Below are 20,143 nucleotides of genomic sequence, written 5' to 3' on the forward strand. Positions count from 1 at the left end.
GTATTTTCCACTATTGCAACAAAACACCTCATAAAAAAGCATCAATATTTGTTTGGGGAACACAATTTACAGCATAAATATTTCTTAATTAAACGCCTTAATTAAATATTACAGATAATAGCAATTAAATAGTTGTTTAATTGCTTGATGTCTACGCGCCATTTACACACTGGTGTGGACTAGCAAAATGCCTGAAATGTGTCCTCTAATGTTACAACCCTTGTGGAGACTTGAGCTTGAAAGCATCTTTCACACATTGAGTCTGGAGAGCTGTGAGGTCTTCACAGAATTATTAACCTGAGGTCTGCGTTTAATGCAACTCCAGCTCATCGGTTTGGTGAAGCATTTGAATCAAGTTAAGGATGCTGCTGTCAGACAGCTGCAGACAGGCTTAGAAAGGCTGACAGGAGAACGAAGAAAGAAGAGTCAATATTCAGCTGAGCTTGGAAACCACACAGTCATTTATAAAGTGTGTCTTACTCCTCGCCTGACATGACCCTTCTGCTTTTACTATTGTAGCACCAGACTGGTCTCAGAAGAGGAAAAAGCGGAGGAATGTTTTATAACCTGCTACATTTGGAATTTGGAGAGATCTCTGCGAAGCTACAGCTATTTTACCCACGTACTCAAGGCCAAAACCAAAACTATGAGTCTGTGTTTGGTATTCATGGGTCACTTCTCGATACAGATGGAAGAGATCTGACCTGAAAACAAATTTTGAAAATGTTTTACCTGATGCAGTCTGATGTGTCATGCATAATGTCATAAAGGATGAGCGGTTTTATTACACAATCACTGAAAAGCTCCCAGAGTAACATGTGCAGGTTGACCTTTCCAAAAGGCCAATTGCTCAATCAAAACTACGCTATTATGATGTCAAACATGGCACAGGGGTACAATATTTTTTAAAGGAACTCTCAGATATTTGGGGGATTATTCACTTTCTTGCCAGAAGTAAACCGCTATGATTGATACCACGCTTAAATAAAAATATGATACTCATAATCAGGCATGTTAGCTTAGCTACACGTAGCGACTAAAGACTAAGACAAGCTTCGTCCTGGGGCTAATTTCCCTTTGTTTCCGCTAAAGCTAATTTATTAATTACTTACTGATTAAAGTGAACCAATTGTGTCAGACACACAGCGGGTTGCGAGCACAGCAGCCCCACCACCTTTTCAAAACTTGTTTTTGGAAGGGCTAGCATATAAGAAGAAAACTGGCTCAGAGAGAGAGGGAAGAAAGGAGCTAACGCAGCTTGTTTCAGATACTGGGAAACCCAGAGAGCAGTAAAATAGGCGAGTATAAAATAAATAAAAATGATTTTGAACTGTAAATCTTGCAACACTACTCTAGTAGGATCCAAAAATAGAAATATGGAATTGGAAATGAGCATCGTAAGCTCCCCTTACTGCCTTCTTACACCTAGCAACAAATGACACGCGAGCAGCGCTAATGTTAGCTAATGAGCTAACTAAATGACAGCCCTTACCTCCCCATTGAAGAAGCAGAATATGGTTGACACCAGCAAACCCTGAAACAAAGATGGAAAAAGGAGATAATCATTTCTTTTCTAGTAAATTCAGTTTGCTTTTTTACATCTAAAAAAAAATCACAACAGAAGTAGTCTCAGACAGTGCAGCCATCTGCTGAACCATTGGAGGAAGGAATTGCTTAGACACATGATTTATTTATTTATTTATTTTTTACAGGGTGTGACTTTATAGAAGTGAGACGGGAAAGCAACTTTTAAAGAGAGAATACAAAGAAATATTGGGGCAACAACAGAATTATCTAATGGGCCATAAATATTTCATGGATTGTTTAACTCTTTCCCCTGTGAATGCCTACCAGGGTCAACCCTCATTTCTTTTTCCTGAACTGAGCGGCTTCTGTCGTATTTCACGCCCACCTCCTTCAAATGTCGTCTTTATGGGGGAAGGAGTAAATTAAGAATCTTCTAAAACATAAAACAAAGCTATGGTTGAACCCAAATGTTTTTTTAAGGGAGTCACATGAATAGATAATAACAACCACAGGGCAGAGAACGATGTTTTTAAGGGCGTAAAAGTTCAGTCATGCAAAATTAAAAATCAGCATCGTGAGCCTGGGGAGCCCAAGGGTACGGACAAATCTAGGTTGTACACTGTCTCAGTTTTGCACTAAGGTTTCCGTATAAAGTAAAGCTCATGCTAAGCATATTTATTGCAATAATTTAATTGCTTTTTTCCAAGGTCATTATGATTTAAGCCCGAGGTGCAAAACGGCTGAATCCCCAGGGCAGTGAAGCTGCACTAGCCTCCTTTTTCAAGTCGTTGTTAGATTACTCTGAACTGAGCTCCTGTGTGTTTGCTGCAGCTCGTGCCTACCTGGTAATGCATGAGTATGTGCATTATGTACTCGTAGACTTCACCAGCCAGCCGGTTCTCCGGCCTCCAGGGAATGATGACAAACTGTATTCCCAGCAGGGGAACCAGGATCAGGGTGGCTCTCACTGCCTTCATGTACATGTTGGACTCTGCCCGGTGCGTATCTCGCAACTTGGTAACCAAAACTCTGATAATATTTAGCAGGAAAAAGAGATTGACCTACAGAAAAAGAAAAAACAAATCATGAATTAAACTCTAAATGAATACAAAAATATAAAGACTCATCATGTAAAATTAGTTTTTCGTGCTTTTTCTGTGCGGAAACAGTGGATTAGCAGACTTACAAGAAGTGCTGCCACTATAGGGCCGTGGATGGCGTAGAGCAGATGGGTCTCCACACTCATCCAACAGCTACAGAAGGAAAAACATATCAGTCAGTGCTGTCAGCCTCCCAAAATACACATGCGTGCACACACATATGAAAACACGCGCGCCTGCACGCTCTCACTCTACCGCACACAGCCCAGCGCAAATGTAAACATCTTCTGTTTATTTGCCGAGGTTTCTGGAACATTACTCACTTGTCGTCAAAATACTTTTTCCTTGCCACGGCGTGGATGGATACAGGCACTAGAGGAAAACCTTGGAGAGGAAAAGATGGGAGCCATATGAGGTCTTGAGTGAGTTTTGTGAAATTGCATTTGTCATTAACACAACTGTGAAAGCGTGGTTTAGCTTTGTTTGTTGGTCTAATGAAACTTTCCTTGGAAAGCTGGGTCCTCCTTATTTCTGCAAACTCTCCTGCGACAGCTTTATTGTTGCACCGCTAACAACAAAGACAACACTACCACACGGTTAATTTTCTGTTACTTTTCCCTCTAATTTGACATTGTGTAGGTAAACACCCACTAGACACTGGGCACAGATTTTTCATCTTTTCCTCTGGATATAAACACAAAACTCCATGTAGGGTCCATTTTCAATGAGGCCCTGCAGTGTGCTGGCCACAGATGGATCTGACAAGCTGGCCTCCCTCCATCCATCCACACACACACACACACACACACACACACACACACACACACACACACACACACACACACACACACACAGCAAAGACTCTACTCAAGGTTATCCCAACATTTTTAATGATGATCATCCATCCAGTTCCATTGCCTGCTTTTTTTTTTTTTTTTTTTTTTTGACAGACTGTGTTATTCCTGTTTGGAGCAGTGTGGAAAACAAGACAGGAGCAGCACCAAGCGACAGGAGGGCCAATAAAGCTGTCAGCATGTCCACAATGAAATACCTTTATCCAAGACCATGATTTCTTGCTTTCACATTCAGATATTACAATGCAAACTCTGCCCTCTGATCAAACAGACGACTGCTCGCGAGCATATTTGCTCTGCGCTTGCTCAGATCTACGATATACTGCTGCTTGCACAGATTTCCTGTGATCCAGTCTAATCCACCTTCTTGCATGAAAGCTAAAAACACCACAGCACTTTACAGGAAGGGCCAGAGTCGTCTCTATTTTTTGAGGCGACTGAGGTCCTTCAACATCTGCCAGAAAATGCTGAGGATTTTCTATGAGTCTGTTGTGGCCAGTGCGATCCTCTATGCTGTTGCATGCTGGGGGAGCAGGCTGAGGGTCGCAGATGCCAACAGACTTAATAAACTGATCCGTAAGGCCAGCAATGTTGTGGGGATGGAGCTGGACTCCCTCAAGGTGGTGTCGGAGAGGCGGATGCTGTCCAAGATAAAGACAATGTTGGATAACACCTCCCACCCACTCCATGACATGTTGGTCAGTCACAGGAGCTCGTTCAGTGAGAGACTGAGATTACCGAAAAGCACCACTGAACGACACAGGAAATCATTCCTGCCTGTGGCCATCTCCCTGTACAACGCATCCACTTAACACACTGTTTGCTGCTACAACTACACATGTTTCTTTTCCAAATATTTATTTATAAGTGACTTATGTATGTATGTATGTATATATATGTATATATTGTACTATTCTTAGTTAGCGTATTGTCTGTCTTGTCTTAATGTTGGTTTAAAATGGAGCACTGTAACAAAAAATAATTTCCCCCAGGGATCAATAAAGTATTCTGATTCTGATTCTGATTCTGATGAAAGGTGCTTGTTTGTTTATCAAACTTCTGGGTCCCAGTCACTACCTCTGCTCACTTTGTAAATTTAATAAAGTGACAGCCAGCTTAAGGGAAAAATAAATCAGCCAGCCTGCGAGTCAGTTCATTGTTTTATTCATTTGTCACTAGCAGTCTTGCTCATCTAATGAAAAGCTTGATTTAGTACATACAATAAGCCTACTATAGTGTGTTCTTCTAAATCAGCGGTCCCCAGCCTTTTTTGCGCTATGCACCGGTTTAATGTCAGACAATATTTTCACGGATGTGTCGCGGATAAATACAACAAAATAAAATGATACGACCAAGACAAAAACGGTGGTATTTTGTAAATATAATAATAAACGCGAAGTCAGTGTGTAATTGTATAACTTTGTTAACAGCGTCCTCCTGAAATGCGCCAACAACATTGAGAGTAACGTCCTCCTCTCTGCCCCTTAACGTGTAAATATTTATTTCAAAATAAGACAGACAACTACAAACACCAAGTTGACGATAAAAACCATGAAACCATAAATTTCACACCCAAGCCTCAACTCTTGCGGCCCAGAACCAGTCCATGACCCGGCGGTTGGGGACCGCTCTTCTAAAACATATGGTGCATGCATGTATATAAAATCGTGACTGTACAAAAGGAAGGCACAAATTTCTAAGTCAGAAAATATCTGAAAATATCTGTTCCTAAAGGACTCTCACAGAATTAAAGCACATGTACTCATAAATGGGGGAAAGTACAATGTCATTGGTCAACACCATATCTAAGACTTGAAAGGACAGTAGATGTAAGTAGGAAATGTGAGAACAAAGAGCTGGGGAACGGCATACGGCGAACTGTCTCCTTTTTGGAATCCCCACCACCACCACCGCAGGGTTATCAGCTCATACATAAAGATGCATGAGCAGGACTGGAGGTCCAAGAGCAAGTGAACAAAAGAAACTCGGGTGCAAGGATGGAAATGTTTGCAAGCATTTGAGTTCAGAAGACTATTAAACTGAGTGCAGACGTTTAAGGGAGAGCATTGTCTGAACAGGAAACGTACAAATGATGCTCTTAAACTGAATGACCGCACGCTTGATATTAAAATAACCTCAGTCACAAGAAAATTGTTAGATTCTACCCAATCTTGTTGAACTGCTTCTCTGGGATTTTTCAAGCTGCAAGAATACGTTTTTACAGACACACTACAGCAAAGAAACAAAACAACAAAACGGGACGTGGTAAAAATGACTCACCCCAGCCCAGGAGGTAGTACCAGTGCAGGTGCTGCTCCTCTGCAAACACCGCCACCACGATGAGCGTGTGCAGGTAGATGCCTTCACAGAGCATCCAGAAGTAATTACAGCCCAACATGTACATGTGAAAGAACTGCAACACCTTACAGCCAACCTGCAGGGAGAACAAAATCAATCATATCAACCTTTTTTCTGCTTTGCAGTCTTTTTTTTGAATAAGATGATCCAGTTGAAACAGTCGTGACATCATCTCAGCAGGAGACATAAAAAAGATTTAATGGGATGTTTCAGCACTCGTGGCACAAAATCATTAGCCAGTATTATTCTTTTTCATACTGAGAGGATGTTTATTCATTTACCCCCGTCGGTGGTGGGTTAAGTTGGGAATCATGATTTCTCTTTGTATTTGGAGCCCTCTTTGATTGTGTTCGTCTCACAAAGCAGTGGGATCAAAGCCCCGCTCCACATTAGTGTTTTATAAAGAGCTGTGCAATTTTCTATTTATGCATCCACCATAAAGCGACATCATGTCTCGTTATTTTTTCAGTTCCTTTTATTGAGAATTGAGACGTTATGATAAGAGATGATGACTTGATGACACATTCTTGGTATGTCCGTTTAAAAAAAGAAACAAAACAGTTGATTAATGCCATAATTATCAAGAGTATCTGGTGCAGTGCCATCAGTTATAATTCCTCTAATTAATGCCAGACAGGCACCAATAAACCTGCCTGTGTTCAGAATCTACTAAAAAAAGAAAAGAAAAAAATCTCACAAACTTTTCTCCTAAAATAAGTTAACTTCCACAACATTTGTCATTACCGAATCTCAGGAGATTCGTTAAGGAAGCATGTTTTTGGATGGGAATCTCTGCCAGTCACATCAGCTTTCATGGCTTTTCCCCACTCATCCAAACACAGATTGCTTCCACTTCCCTTGCGCCCAAGTTTGGATTATGTGGTTCTAGCAAAAGCCAAAATGGCACCAATTGTGCATTCATCCAGAGGGTAATGGGTAATTTCACAAATTGCAACTACCAATGCAATATATTAGTGCTTCTCTACAACAGTCTAAGATACTATTTATAAAAACTATTGAGCATCTACCTATTTTCTTCCACTTATCCTATTCTGTGCTGTTTGGGGGAGAGAGTGGGGGTCCTTTATGGGTTTATGGGTTCAGTCACTCATTTCATATGGCATAAAAATTTCTTTTTTCTTCACATTCATGCTTCTTAAAGCAGGATTATCAGCGGTATGCTCCCTGACTAACAACTTGTGATTGACAAGTCATTAGCCAATGAGTGAACAGTTTTACGGTCAGACCCACCGCTCCTCGTCACATCTATTTTTTTTTAAACCAAGATGTAAAAATGTATTTATACAGTTTTAACAACAAGAAACTAGTCACAAAGTGCTTTACAGAGACACCAAAAACAAGCTCCAAATGAAGACACAAGAACCAACAAAAACAGATGAGTTTTAAACTGTTTTTTTAAAGGATGCCACAAAGTCAAGGGTGCGAAGAGAGGGTGGTGAGCTGTTCCACAGTTTTGGTGTGGTAACGTTGGGAATGCACAGTCTCCCCACTTGTTTCCAGACAAATACGTGGAATCACAAGAAGACCTCCATCTGCAGGCCTAAGGATCCAGCTTGGAGAATTGGGGTGAAGCACACTGATGATAATTGAGGGCTTCACCTCATAAAGAACCAAGATTTTAAACTGATACCTAAACCTAACTGGAAAGGAAAATAGCATTTTCTCACAAAGCCCCTTGAACATGGAATAATTAACAGACTGACCCAAGTTTAAACAGGCCTCTATCTGTCGGTGAATTTAAAAACATGATAATGAATGCAGTGAAGGAGACCTGTGGATGTGTCTTATAAAAATCCAGTTAAAGTTTTAATTTTAATGTGTATTGTTTGTGTCTTTTGTAAAAGAGACTGTGATCTCAGTGAGACGTTATGGTATAATAAAGGTAATAATAATAAGAATAATAAGTAATGAGAGTGAGTTAAAAACTTTTTGTCTTTTTTACATCTTGGAGCGGATTAATATTTCCTTTAGACAACAAGAAAATAGAGAATTACAATAGTAATAAAGCTGACAAAAGCAAAAACACTAATCTCGAGGCTTAAAGCAGGAAACCACCGTATCTATTAGGGGTGCAACGATACTCGTATCGATATTGAACCGTTCGATACAGTGCTTTCGGTTCGGTACGCATATGTATCGAACAATACAACATTTTTAATTTATTTTATCAACTTTTCTTCTGACTATGCTGTCTGTGTTGAACGCTCAGTGGATCTGCGCTCGACAGTGCAGCCTAGTCGGAGTAGTCGAACGCAGATTCACTGAGCGCAGGGCAAGCTAGCGAGACAGAAGTTAAGCTCTTGTTGCAAAATGGTAAATTGAACCTCCCCCACCCTCATTCAGATCTGGCGTTTGGAACTATTTTGGTTTTCATGTGACGTATGACCCTGAAGGTAAGTGCGTCATGGACAAAAGTAAAACAGTATGTCGGATGTGCCACGCAATGCTCAATTACATTGGTAGGAACTAGTGTGTTAGCGCAGTTAGCTCGTTAACGTGTTGGCCGTCCAGCCCCACACACGGGGCGATCCGCGGTAGCTCGTTAACGGAGATTTGCCGTGTTATGGCGTTAACATAATTTCAATGAGATTAACGCCGACAGCACTAGTGGGAACACAACGAATATGACTGCACATTTACTCTGACATCATTCTAGTGCAAAGACAAGTGGAAGCAGACAAAAACAACAAGCACGCATGCTACAAACTTTACCCGAGTCATTTAGACAGCCGTTAGCACATGATTCTCCTTATGGGGACCTGATATGTTTAATATGCTGCTGAGAATATAGCCCAGAAGAAGCGTATAGTATAGCTTTTATTTTGGAAAGAGACATTTCTCTGTAATAAACTCTCTTTTCCAAAGATGAGTGATTCCTCAATCAGATTCATTTTTTTATTACTTTGTTGTTTCAGCAACATTAAATTTAAAAACTGTACTTTTGAATTAAAATATATATTTATAATTTTAATAAATGACAAATTAAAAAGACATGAACATTTTTTTGTATCGAAAAAGTATCGAACCGATACCGAACCGTGAATTTTGTGTATCGTTGCACCCCTAGTATCTATGTCCACCTCTTATGCTGTCCATGACTTGAATATGTATGTGCGATCTCTAACTGCAAACAAACAGGGATGAAGACAGATGTTTAATAAAAAGTTGTTTTTCACTGTGTAATAATTACAGTTGCAGATTGTTTCAAATTAATCAGCCAGACGATTGCTCTGCTCTTCAGGCCACTTGCTGAAGCGTTTCTTGAGCTGTTGCTCATTACCGCTATCACACTCACCTCTGTAAATTATATAAAAAGGTTGGTTGGTTATCACTGGCATCAGCAAAGCTGTGTTTTCATTATGCTCTCATATCCTGAAATCCCTGAAAGATTTGTATGGAAAAACCTAGACAGATGAATTCCTTCCTAGGAATATATATTTATTTTAATATTCACATTGGGGTTTCTGGTTTGTAGTCCTGTGGTGAAAGAGCATGTGTGCAGCCGCAGTATAATTCAGAGATGCTGGCATTGCTATTAACTGCTCTCTGAGGTCCTCTTAGCTCAAAACACACAACAGTTGTTCACTTTGAAACTCTTCGCCATATTTTTTCTCCCTTCCTTTCATACGTTTCCCTTTCCACTTCACTATAACAGACAGCCGCTGCTGTCAGTATCTGCGAGTTAAGGGCGCATAGTTTTCACTAATTCAGGTCTGCAGTTAACCAAGGTTTGTCTTAAGTTACTAACAATGTTCTGGTTAACAAATCAAGCTGCTATAGATCATGTACGTGTTTGTCATGTTTTCAGCCTCCTCCTTGGTTTGACATAAGCTTTGGGGATTCACTCCCACATAATGCTGGCAGGCCAAACCAGACTCTATTACTACTCCAGAGAGACAACAAAGAGCTTGTTTTCTCCTAGAGTGCAAATCTCTACTGCAATCCACCATTCCTAAATCACCAGCACTGAAAACATGCTCATAAGTTTCACTCTGGCATCAGTAAATTTCAGAAATGTTTCCTCACAGACGCGCACGGGTCCCAACCAGAGGCGCTTGTGCGCTCTCTGTCTGCTCCCGCCTCGAGAACCAAGGCCACGGTAACTAATTTTATTTTGACATGCTGCAGCAAGTTAGCACAACTTGACCGTACTACATCAGAAAGTAACAGATTCAACACAAACCTTTTGACAAATGATGACAAGGGGGAGATTTGAAAGGGGGCCACCGCACAAATACACGTTTCCTCACGTTGATTATGACGGCTGTCATTTCTGTCTGCATCTTGGATACGTTCAGCTCAGCCTGAGCCAGACAGATTCATTGAACGGGGGGAAAGCAGGACTTAGAAACAAACTAAAACCCAGCTGAAGCCTCTGCTGCGTCCTTGATGTTTCCAGTGCTTTGTCAGGCAAGCGATACTCCAGCTGAAAGCAGGATATGGCTGATGCGATTGTGCGCAATGCGAGCCAAACTCTACAGTCCTATCTGCTGGGTTTTTTGCTGTATGGCACTTTGATCATCTAAAGTTCTTTTTAAAAATTATTTAGGACCGTTTTAAAAATATTACAGATTGCAAGGAGGGTGTTTATTTTTACAATCTTTTGTACGTTTTTTAAACAACATGTTGTCAGTATTTATTGACTTGGAGGGACTGAATGCGTTTAATTTTATGTGGCAGTAAAATAAAAATATGATCCTTTTCTGGAGTTACTGAATCTCTGCAATAACAGCTTTTAAGAAGCAGCAAGCAGCAGCTTAACAAGCGTTTGTTATTTTGATTTCCACAAGTAACATACAAATTTATGCTCAGTCTTGATATCAAGGCATTCCCACAAGACAGATTTATTACCTCTACCTAAGCTGACCTCAGAATTTCAAACAATTCAAAAAAGGCAAAAAGTTAAATGGAATAAAAAGAGAATCTAAGGCACTTGGAAAGAAAAGCAACTAGATTTCTTCTTGAAGACATTTCAGCTCTCATCTGAGAAGCTTCTGAAGAAGTGAAACGTCTTCAAGAAACTTAAAGAAGTCCAGTCACTTTTTTCCCAAGCTATTTTGGATTCCCACGACCTGGATCACTGAGAACCTACACAGGGATAAAAATAGAGAAACAAAAACTGTACGTTGATTGTGTAGCAATTCCAGGATGTTGCAGAGCAGGATCTGTTTTAGAAAAACTCAATATCAAGAAAGAGACCAGATCTCACTTTGTGTGTCCTGCACATCAACTACAATTAAAATAAAAAAAATGCTACCACAGTGTTCACATTTTTATTTGGCTTTGCATAAATTGAATGAAACTATAGATTATTATAAATGAATGAATTATAATTATATACATTATTATAATTGTAAACTAATTACTTAATAATTATATAATTTATAACATATGAATATGCTATAAATTAAATACAAATACATACATTTGCATGTTTTGTAACCAACTTGTCCCTCCTGCATGGTGTTTTTTTTTTCCTTTTCCTAACAAGCACTAGTGTCTTATAGTTCAGGTTTGTCAGTGGGTCAGTCAGCCATGTGATCTTGGTTATATGGACAATGAAATACATGGAAAACAAAAATCTAATAATGCTATATAAAGTATTCAAAAGTATTTTTCGATTATAGCTAAAGACTTATTATTATTATCTTAACACGCTAAACTAAAGACAAGGCAGTCAATGTTAAATCTAGCAGGAGGGGCCTAGCACTGGAACTGAGGATTTGAGTGTGCTACCGTTAGCATTTAGCAAATGTCACGTAGCTGCTTCTAGGACCTCCAGATGTCCTAATTCACAAGAATCAGTTTATTTAAAAGTACTTAGCACTTACTGAACTGAAGCGTGTCCAAAAAATATTGAATGAGCTGCTGGTTACAGGAACTGAAATTGTTTTCCTTGAGTTAGAGCCACTCACTATGACTCAGGGTTGATGTTCACTGTGCAGTGCATTCATACTGTACATAAATGATTTTCCATCATGGTCCTTACGTCATAGATTCGTTAATAGAATTATATCTTTAAGCATGTTGGCATTATGTAGTTTTGAAATTGGGGTGGATCTGAGTCTGCACTGGTAGAGCACACAGTAGCAGCCTGTAAACCAAGGTAGGCTTAACCTGCTTTATCATTCTTTTTTACTCTAATGGGAGCACGATTTACAGAGGGAACACCATGCTGATTTAAATAAGTATTGAGAATAGTGATCATGACCATAAACTCATCAGGGAAACTTTGTATTGCAGTCATAAGTCAAGTGAGCAACAGGGGCGTTTCCAATAAACTTCTGCACAGTCTGCAACCAGAGGAGTCCCTGCATTAAGACATAAGACAGGCTTTTCCTTCCCTTTTCAGACTGAAAGAGTAAATGATTCACTTTACAGGTAGAGTTCAGGTAATAAATGTGTCACTGTTACAGGATGTTGGTCATCAAAGTTGAAGCCTGGGAAATCATGACCCTCTCATGCAAACCACTCTAATAGTCACTCTTTTATGATTTTGTGTGTTGGGGAAATCTTCTGAAATAAATGTTGAAGGTGTTCAGGTGACTTTGTGCTGTAAGTATAGCTATCTGAGGAATAAGGTCCTGTCGTACAGGTTTAAAGACCAGTTGGCAACCTGGGGCAACCTCCGGTCATTAGGGAAAAGGTGAATTATAAAACCAGTTGGTTACTGGCCATTGCCTGATGAACTCAGTCACAAAGAAGGTGCTGCACCAAAAACCTTGTCATTGCTTTGGTCACTAGCAGGTGACAGCTACCAGTAGTTTACATGGAAGTCGCGGTAAATACGTAAGAGAGGATCTACTCACCGGATTTCTGGCCACCACTTCAGGATTGTTGACAACGGCAATGAGGTGGATGAGGGTAAGGGCAGAATTGAGCACGAAGGAGCAGAAGAGGTTCTTGTGGAGGGTGATCCTTTGGCAGCTCAGACTCCTGCGTGCAAGGATTAATTAAAATGCTGATAATACTGTTCACAAATGTGGAATAAAACCTTTTCAGTCACACACAACATCAAAGAACACAAAAACTTGGTGCAACCGATGACACGCACAGGAAAGAGAAGTGACTAGCAGGCTGATAGTTTAATGAGATGTGAAGTGTCACATAATTGTTATCTTTCATCTCAAACGGATTTTTTTTGCAGCTGTTAAAGAAAAAAAAGTGTGGATCAATGAGCTGGATTGTCTCTAAATGGCCTGAACAAGCTAGAAGTGCTGTTAAATAATGCATAATGGATCCCAAGGGTGCATTCGCATTAGCTTGACTGGCCACTCAGGATTAATAGCGTAATAAAATGCATTACGGGCAAAGTGAAAACAACTATTAGAATCAAAGTCACTCATATCAGTATTATTATTATTGCTTTTGATGGGTTTTTTTTCTTGACAGCAATCAAACAGACTGCATTTCAGAGCTGAATGGAGTCCTGTAGCAAATTGCTTTTTTACAGAACATACCCTCCATTAAATACCCATTTTACAGTTAAATAAGTTGTATCCATATACCTCTCATGGCCAATTTTATCTTTGATTATTCATAAATCCCCCTGAGACCAATGAAAGCACTAAATGTCCTGAAAAATAGCATAGGGCAGCACATTTTCACAGCGGCCATGTACAAATATTCAGGCATTTTTCTTTCTCCAGTTCCTGACAAAAAAGGAAATGTAGGAATTGTTCATTATTTATGTAAGTTTTATTTATACAGTACAGCCCATTTCATTACACGTAAACCCAATTTTCTTCCCATAAAATTTTTTTTTAAAACTATGTAGTTTATATAGGGAGGACTTATCAAAAATGGGGCCATGGCAGCATCGTTCAACTGTCACAGGTCCCAATGTATCTGTCAGAATTTCCACCAGCCCCCATTTTTCCACAGAAAACTGGAGTATTTTTATCTGGGAATCCTGACAGCGTTGATGTAGAGTTGTAAATAACAGAGTAGCGACTATACAGCATCACATACCACTGTGAGCTTCACATCTGGATCTTATAATACAAAATCCAGTAATTTAAATGTTTTGGCAGTGAATATATTAAGTAATGGCTGCAAAGAGAGGGAAAAAAAAGATAAGACGGTTTCAGCCAAACACCTTGTTATTTTATTGAAATCTTAATTTGTTAGGACTTTAATCTCGATGAACCTTGACTGGCCACTGAATTGCTCTGCAGCTGAAGAGTTTGACTCTCGGTGGGTCAGCGGGTTTTGTGATTATGCACCTGCCCCAAACTCGGCCTCTAGATTTATGAGTGCGTATAAAACTTTGCTGCACAATAACGGTCTCTTACAAGAACTGTTCTGGATAACAGCTGTGTTTAGGAGGTCAGCAGACTTCAGCACATCAAAATTTATAACTGCAACAATCGCCAACCACAGGGCCAACAAGCCAGTGTTTCTAAATATTGTTTCAGAATGTAAAAAGTGTCTTTTTTTATTTGTCGCTGCTTCAGTTAAATGGAAAGCCTCAGTTCTTTTGAAATAACACTGATAAATTCCTCACTTCCCAGAGAAACGTAAAGTTTCACAACTATTTTGTGGCACAATCATTAAAATATTATAGATTATTCACTGAATATTCAATTTCTTTCCCGCTAATCTGGTTTGTTATTCTTAACTCTTATCTAATTGAATTTCAGCTGAAGCACACTGCTTAACTTTGTATTCTCTTCCGCTGGGATTAAGCATCCGTATGGATGAACATCTATAATGAGCAATAAACTCAGGTGCAAAGCACTAACACATTCTGCTCAGAATTTTAACTATGCACAAAAATCTGAAGATGTGTGAGAAAGTAAAGAAATTATTTACATATTCTAGAAGTAACCTTAATGACTCAGACAAACTAAGAAATAGGACAACTTAGTAGACTAGTATTACTTTACCTTACAATATAAATCCACATGAGGCTATAAAAATAAAACTGAATTGAATTGAAATATTGGTTTTCTGGTGATTGCACAGACTTTTTTTTAGGCCAGAAACAAGCTGCAAATAGTTGCACTGACCAACTAGTTGTCTAGAGGCTGAGACTCTCAACCCCTGGGCAACCACCTTGGATCACAATGGGATTGCCAGAGTCATCAGGGTTGCCAGGTCTCCTGGTGGGAGTCTGACTCAGACCAAGTGCAACACTCTCAGATTGGTGAGTTGCTGCAAAAAAAATGCTGATTTAAAAACACAGACAGATTGCCAACATGTCGTAATGAGTCTGAGTCAGTCTGTGCTGAGGAGTGCAACTCATCTGTGACATCTGTGTGTCTTTGCTATCCAGCTGCCAGTTGTTTTTATTCGGGTTATGTTCCTATGTAGATCCTGAGTGACGGCATCATTTTGCTGTTAAATCACCATCCTGTAGCAACTATGTCCCTAATCTGTTTCAGATTTATGAGGTTCTGGGTGGACCCTTAAGTAGCTAATGTAAATTTACAATTTCTGCCAGTTTATCACGGTGAATCACCATATTATCCCAAACAAATTGCATTTAATTGCCAATTTGACGCTACTCAATCACAAACTGATAGCATACTGACTCTGTTTTAATGCCACTTTTTCACCATTTTGATGCAGCAAAGTCCCTTTGAAGATGGCAACTGACTGTGAGTGGTCCTCAAAGACAACAAGTTCATTATAGATAGTTCTAATAATTGTGGTTATGACACATCTCCAGCCACTGTTTTTCCTAGTATGACTATAGTGTAAGAGAAACTGCAGTGTCAGATTGATACTTTGCATTAATTTATGACAGGGAATAATATTTTTATTACAGTCTGTCTCATATTTTGCTGACTCCAAATAAGGCAAAGACAAGAATCGTGCTAATAATGAGTAAGGACAACATCACTGTGCCTGTCAGATCATGTCAGGTAAAGATGATGAGTCATTAAGGATGACAACACCACCTATTAATCATCATTGCGTCATCAAACTACAGTTGCATTCTCACAGTGCTGCAGTCTCACATGTAGGAAAGATTCATCACATTGAATCTTTTACCTGAAGTAGAAGAAGATGGCCAGAGAAATAAGCAGGGAGGCTATGGATAAAGCATGGCCCACGATGGCCATGTAAAACAGGATGTAGGCGGACTGTAAAGCAAAACAAAAAAACACAAAGATAGAGATACTGTGTATTACTAGACAAAAAGAACATGTTTTATTATCGACAAGCTAACTTTCAGGTCTACCACAAAATTCAGCTGAATTAATTTGATGGTTTTTACTTTTAGGACAAAACGCTCAACAAGAAATGTTGTTGCACTTTCACAATCCTGAACCCGATTTCCAATACTGATATTTTCAATGATAACTTTAGTTAGTTTGAGTAAAAAGGCAAACAGGAGAAGGAAAACCATTCTCATTATTTTCCAAACTAATGCTGTTAGCTTTGAAGTTTATTCATGTTTATTCATTATAACTTTCTCACACAGGCTTAGAGATGGGTTAGCAACTGCCTGCCAATCACTTGCCTATAAGTGAATATTCCCCAAATAGCTGGCAATCGGTTTTCGGTGGTTGTTTTCTGTTGCTAAGTGAAAGTAGTCTCAAAGGGATCCCTTGTAATTGCAACAGCTGCCTGTCGTTTGTAGGTAAGACTCTGGGGCAGCAAACTCTTTGCAAGCGATTTCACACCGCAGCCTCCAGTAACCACCTTCCAACTAGTCGGGGAACGCCTAGTGACCAAATTTGAGAGGGCGCAATCTACTTCTCCGAGAAGTCAGAAGTTAATCAAGCATAACGTTCAATATGTTTGTGTTCAGGAATGCAAGTAAATGAAATTTGGCACCTTAATTTAAAAATAATAATGTGCTTTACTATTTAGTCTGCTTTTTTGTAAAACAATAATTATAATTTAGCATTTGCAGCATAATTCCAATTAAGGAGCTTACGTATACTGGTGGATTAGCAATTACCAAAAGCATAAAAATGACTTTCTAATTACTAGTACTCTTAATTTAGGGCAGCTAATACATAGACCTTACATTGGGTCTGATACATTTGTTAAGCGCCGTGTGGGAAGAGGTAACTTTACACCATTCGATTCCATGTGTTCCCAGTGAGGATTATAATTTGTCAAACAATAAAACATAATGGAGCACAGCTGTGCAGCCCAATCGAACAACAATAAATTTGAACATTTTAACCCCCCTGTGATCAAACACACATGTAACAGAGATAAACAAAACCTGACTTTTCTACTTTTCCCACAAATATGAATGATTAGTGCTGCAAACATTTTCTATCTCTGGCACAATTTAATCCCCAGGTCTAACTCTAACACCTTCTGTTCACTGTATAGCCAAAATATCCATTAGTAAACAAAACAAATTGCAATGACAACAAAATTGAAACGGCTTTTGGGAGATTATGAATGGTCAAGGTCAACAAATCCAGAAAGATTCCAGATCCAAATTTAAAGCCAGCTGCTGAACATTTTTGCACAAACACAAATGGTTTGGCATAAGAGTTGATAATAACATGCTTGCCCATAAAAGAGGCACAGTCACTACTAATTAAAACATTTCCAAAATGTTTTACTAAAGTTCAAACAGTCCATCTGGGTGTTTGTATTCCCAGTGAGAGTTCTGTGATGCTCTGGTCTGGTTTTCATGTGGAAAATGTTGTTAAAGGCTTCATTTTGTAGCCGTGGGCTGTTGGTGATGAGAAGGTTGTTAATATGTGAAGATGTCGTCGTAACACTATTACTAAGGAGACTTCCTATGACTGTATAGCCTGTGGCACAAGCTATTGGGAAGCATTTATTGGAAGCAAGCTTCCAATAAATGCAAACTCTATTTGTTCAGTCAAACAAAACCTACTTTGTCTGGACTTGGCCCCATGAGATAAGACCATTACATGTACAAATTCTAACTGTAAGCAGGTAATAATGTAATTTTAAGCCTTCCTGCCTGTCATGTAAACAAATGCATCAAACTCATGCGTGGTCTGAAATGTCAGCTATGCTATTTTAGATCAGTATCACACCAGTATGGGAGAGTTATGAATCTTGGTAGTGCAGAGCCCCTGGCACAAAGGAAACTATTATGCTGACCCATCACACTGTGGCCACAATGCAGCAGATTAATGATAGCAGAATAGTTTTAAATTTGAAATAAATTACCTTCAGCTTGGCATTGGTGTTTTCATTGCAGAGTGTGTAGTTAGACCAAGTTCTGTTGGTGTCCGGGTGACGAAACCACTGCCCGTCCTCTCCACAATACTTTGTTGCTTTTTCTGAACATATCGGTCATGAACTAAGTTAATCGCTTCAAATCAAAAGAACTTGAAAGGAGCTCAATGCTTCAGTCTCGCTGCTTACCCGTAGGGTCGAAGTCATGAAAATAATTAGGGCAGTTTTGGAAAGTGTAAGTTCCCGCTGGAGTGTCGTCCCAGCACAGCCAGCCATCCCAGTTCCGACTGCAGTACAAACCTATAACATCGACGCAGTGTGATGACACTTAAACATTAAGAGGGGAGTAGAGAACCCCAGATTTTCATTTCATTTGATATTCTTGTTACCTGATTTGTTATAAGGCGGATCTCGATTCATTTTCTCGAAGCATTTGTACTGGTTGTCGAGGATTTTTTTCCTCACTATTTCCTGCTGCTCCCGATTAGCCGTGGGACTGACCGTGGCCTCGTCGGCACCGTTGACCTCAGTGTCCCTGGAAAACTGGGCGGCTGCCTTGATTTTAGTGAAGTTTAATATCACACATACACACACAGAGTCATGCTCAGTTAAACTAAACAATGACCAAGGAGAAAAACGGTATGGAATAATTGCACTTTATTGTTACATTACCTTTAACTTGTCTTTAGTGTTGATGGCACAGAGTGTATAGTTGGTCCATGTCTTGTTGCTCTCTGGGTGGCGAAACCACTGCCCATCCTCTCTGCAGTACCTGGATGCCCTTTCTAAAAAGAATGCTTATGTATAAATATATCGCTGTACACAATTTAACACTCATTGAGTTCTTTCTTTAAAAATATAATTCATAGAAGACGAAAAAAGGTTAGCAGGAAAGCAGCAAATCTTTAAACAAGCAACCGTGTTGAATTTTACCACCTACCAGTGGGGTCAAGGTCAGAAAAATAATCAGGGCAGCTCTGAGAGACAGTGGTTCCTGCCGGAGTGTCGTCCCAGCACAACCAGCCATCCCAGTCACGGTTGCAGTACGGTCCTGTAGGACCCACAAAACATGATAGCAAATGTGTATAGGTCTCAAATTCACATGGATAAACGTGAAACTTATAATTACAGGGAAATCTCACTGGCTAAAAACAAGACACAGTAATATTTACTTGGACTATCTTTAGGTTTGATGCAGTCACTTTGGCATTGTTTTGTGCAACGTCACATTTATTTCCATCTTGAGTTGCATTGTGTTTTAGACAAGATCTTGTACTGACAAAGGGAGCGTTAGCCTGCTGGGTACAGTCTTCTCCACTGCATCCCAAAGATTCTCAGTGGTTTTAATGTCTTGTGGTCCATGAACCACTGTTTCACAGTTTGAGCCTGTTGAATGATGACGTTGCCATCTGGTGAATATTCAGGTGGTCATTTGAGCTCTGTACAACTGAAGCAACCGGAGATCACAACACCTCCCCCACTGGGTTCTACGGTAGGCATTAGGCACGAGCACCTCATCCACCTTTCTTTTTTTACCTTTCTTGTCCATCAGTTTTGAACAGGGTTAATCTGGACTCATCAGACCACAAGACTTTTCTGTTGCTCCAAAGTCCGATCTTTATGCTACCTGGGAAAATGAGGCTTTTTTGCGATTCGCTTCACTGATAAGTATTTTTTCTTAAAGCTGCACAACTGTTCTCTTTTGTTGGGAATGCTCTTACTTTCACCAGTAAACATAGCTGTGAGTTGTGCTGGTGGATTATTTAAAAATTTTTTTAATGATTTGATGTCACCAAACATTTACATAACCTCTGATCACTTCACCATATTCAGAATTTTTTCCCCGATTACATTTCTTCCTCGTAGCAGTCCTCCCAGGTTTAAATAATGCATCGGGAAATTCCTAATCCAGCTTTAGTAATTTCCGCAATATCCTCATTGGGTTTTTTTTGCTTAATGCAGGTGGATAATTCGACTTCTGAAACAGAGTAACATCTTATTCACAACCATGGGATGCATCACCAGACATGGCTGTTTACGAACTTGGAAGCTACTCACTGCATCCCTTGAGGTTAAATAACTTTCTGTAAACCAAAACATTAACCATCATCATCAGAAATTATCCAATGGAAGGTTCTTATCCAATTATTT

General features: G+C 39.5%; 1 protein-coding gene across 2 annotated transcripts in view; it reads right to left on the bottom strand.

Annotated features, from left to right (window-relative positions):
* calcr (calcitonin receptor) overlaps positions 1 to 20,143 on the bottom strand; it is a 64,374-nt gene that overhangs the window by 9,291 nt on the left and 34,940 nt on the right. For both annotated transcript variants that reach the window (XM_085261736.1, XM_085261735.1), the window contains 12 exons: positions 18,933 to 19,043; positions 18,665 to 18,777; positions 18,382 to 18,547; positions 18,182 to 18,292; positions 17,984 to 18,096; positions 15,860 to 15,951; positions 12,670 to 12,796; positions 5,762 to 5,915; positions 2,951 to 3,011; positions 2,714 to 2,780; positions 2,370 to 2,588; positions 1,493 to 1,534 (listed from right to left, as the gene is read on the bottom strand). In XM_085261736.1, the coding sequence (XP_085117862.1) occupies positions 1,493 to 1,534; positions 2,370 to 2,588; positions 2,714 to 2,780; positions 2,951 to 3,011; positions 5,762 to 5,915; positions 12,670 to 12,796; positions 15,860 to 15,951; positions 17,984 to 18,096; positions 18,182 to 18,292; positions 18,382 to 18,547; positions 18,665 to 18,777; positions 18,933 to 19,043 (1,376 nt within the window). The remainder of the gene's footprint in view (positions 1 to 1,492; positions 1,535 to 2,369; positions 2,589 to 2,713; positions 2,781 to 2,950; positions 3,012 to 5,761; positions 5,916 to 12,669; positions 12,797 to 15,859; positions 15,952 to 17,983; positions 18,097 to 18,181; positions 18,293 to 18,381; positions 18,548 to 18,664; positions 18,778 to 18,932; positions 19,044 to 20,143) is intronic.

This window comes from Mchenga conophoros, linkage group LG22, assembly GCF_057382185.1.
Source record: "Mchenga conophoros isolate Kocher_MC1m ecotype Shallow Benthic linkage group LG22, M_conophoros_male_GT1.1, whole genome shotgun sequence".
NCBI lineage: Eukaryota > Metazoa > Chordata > Actinopteri > Cichliformes > Cichlidae > Mchenga > Mchenga conophoros.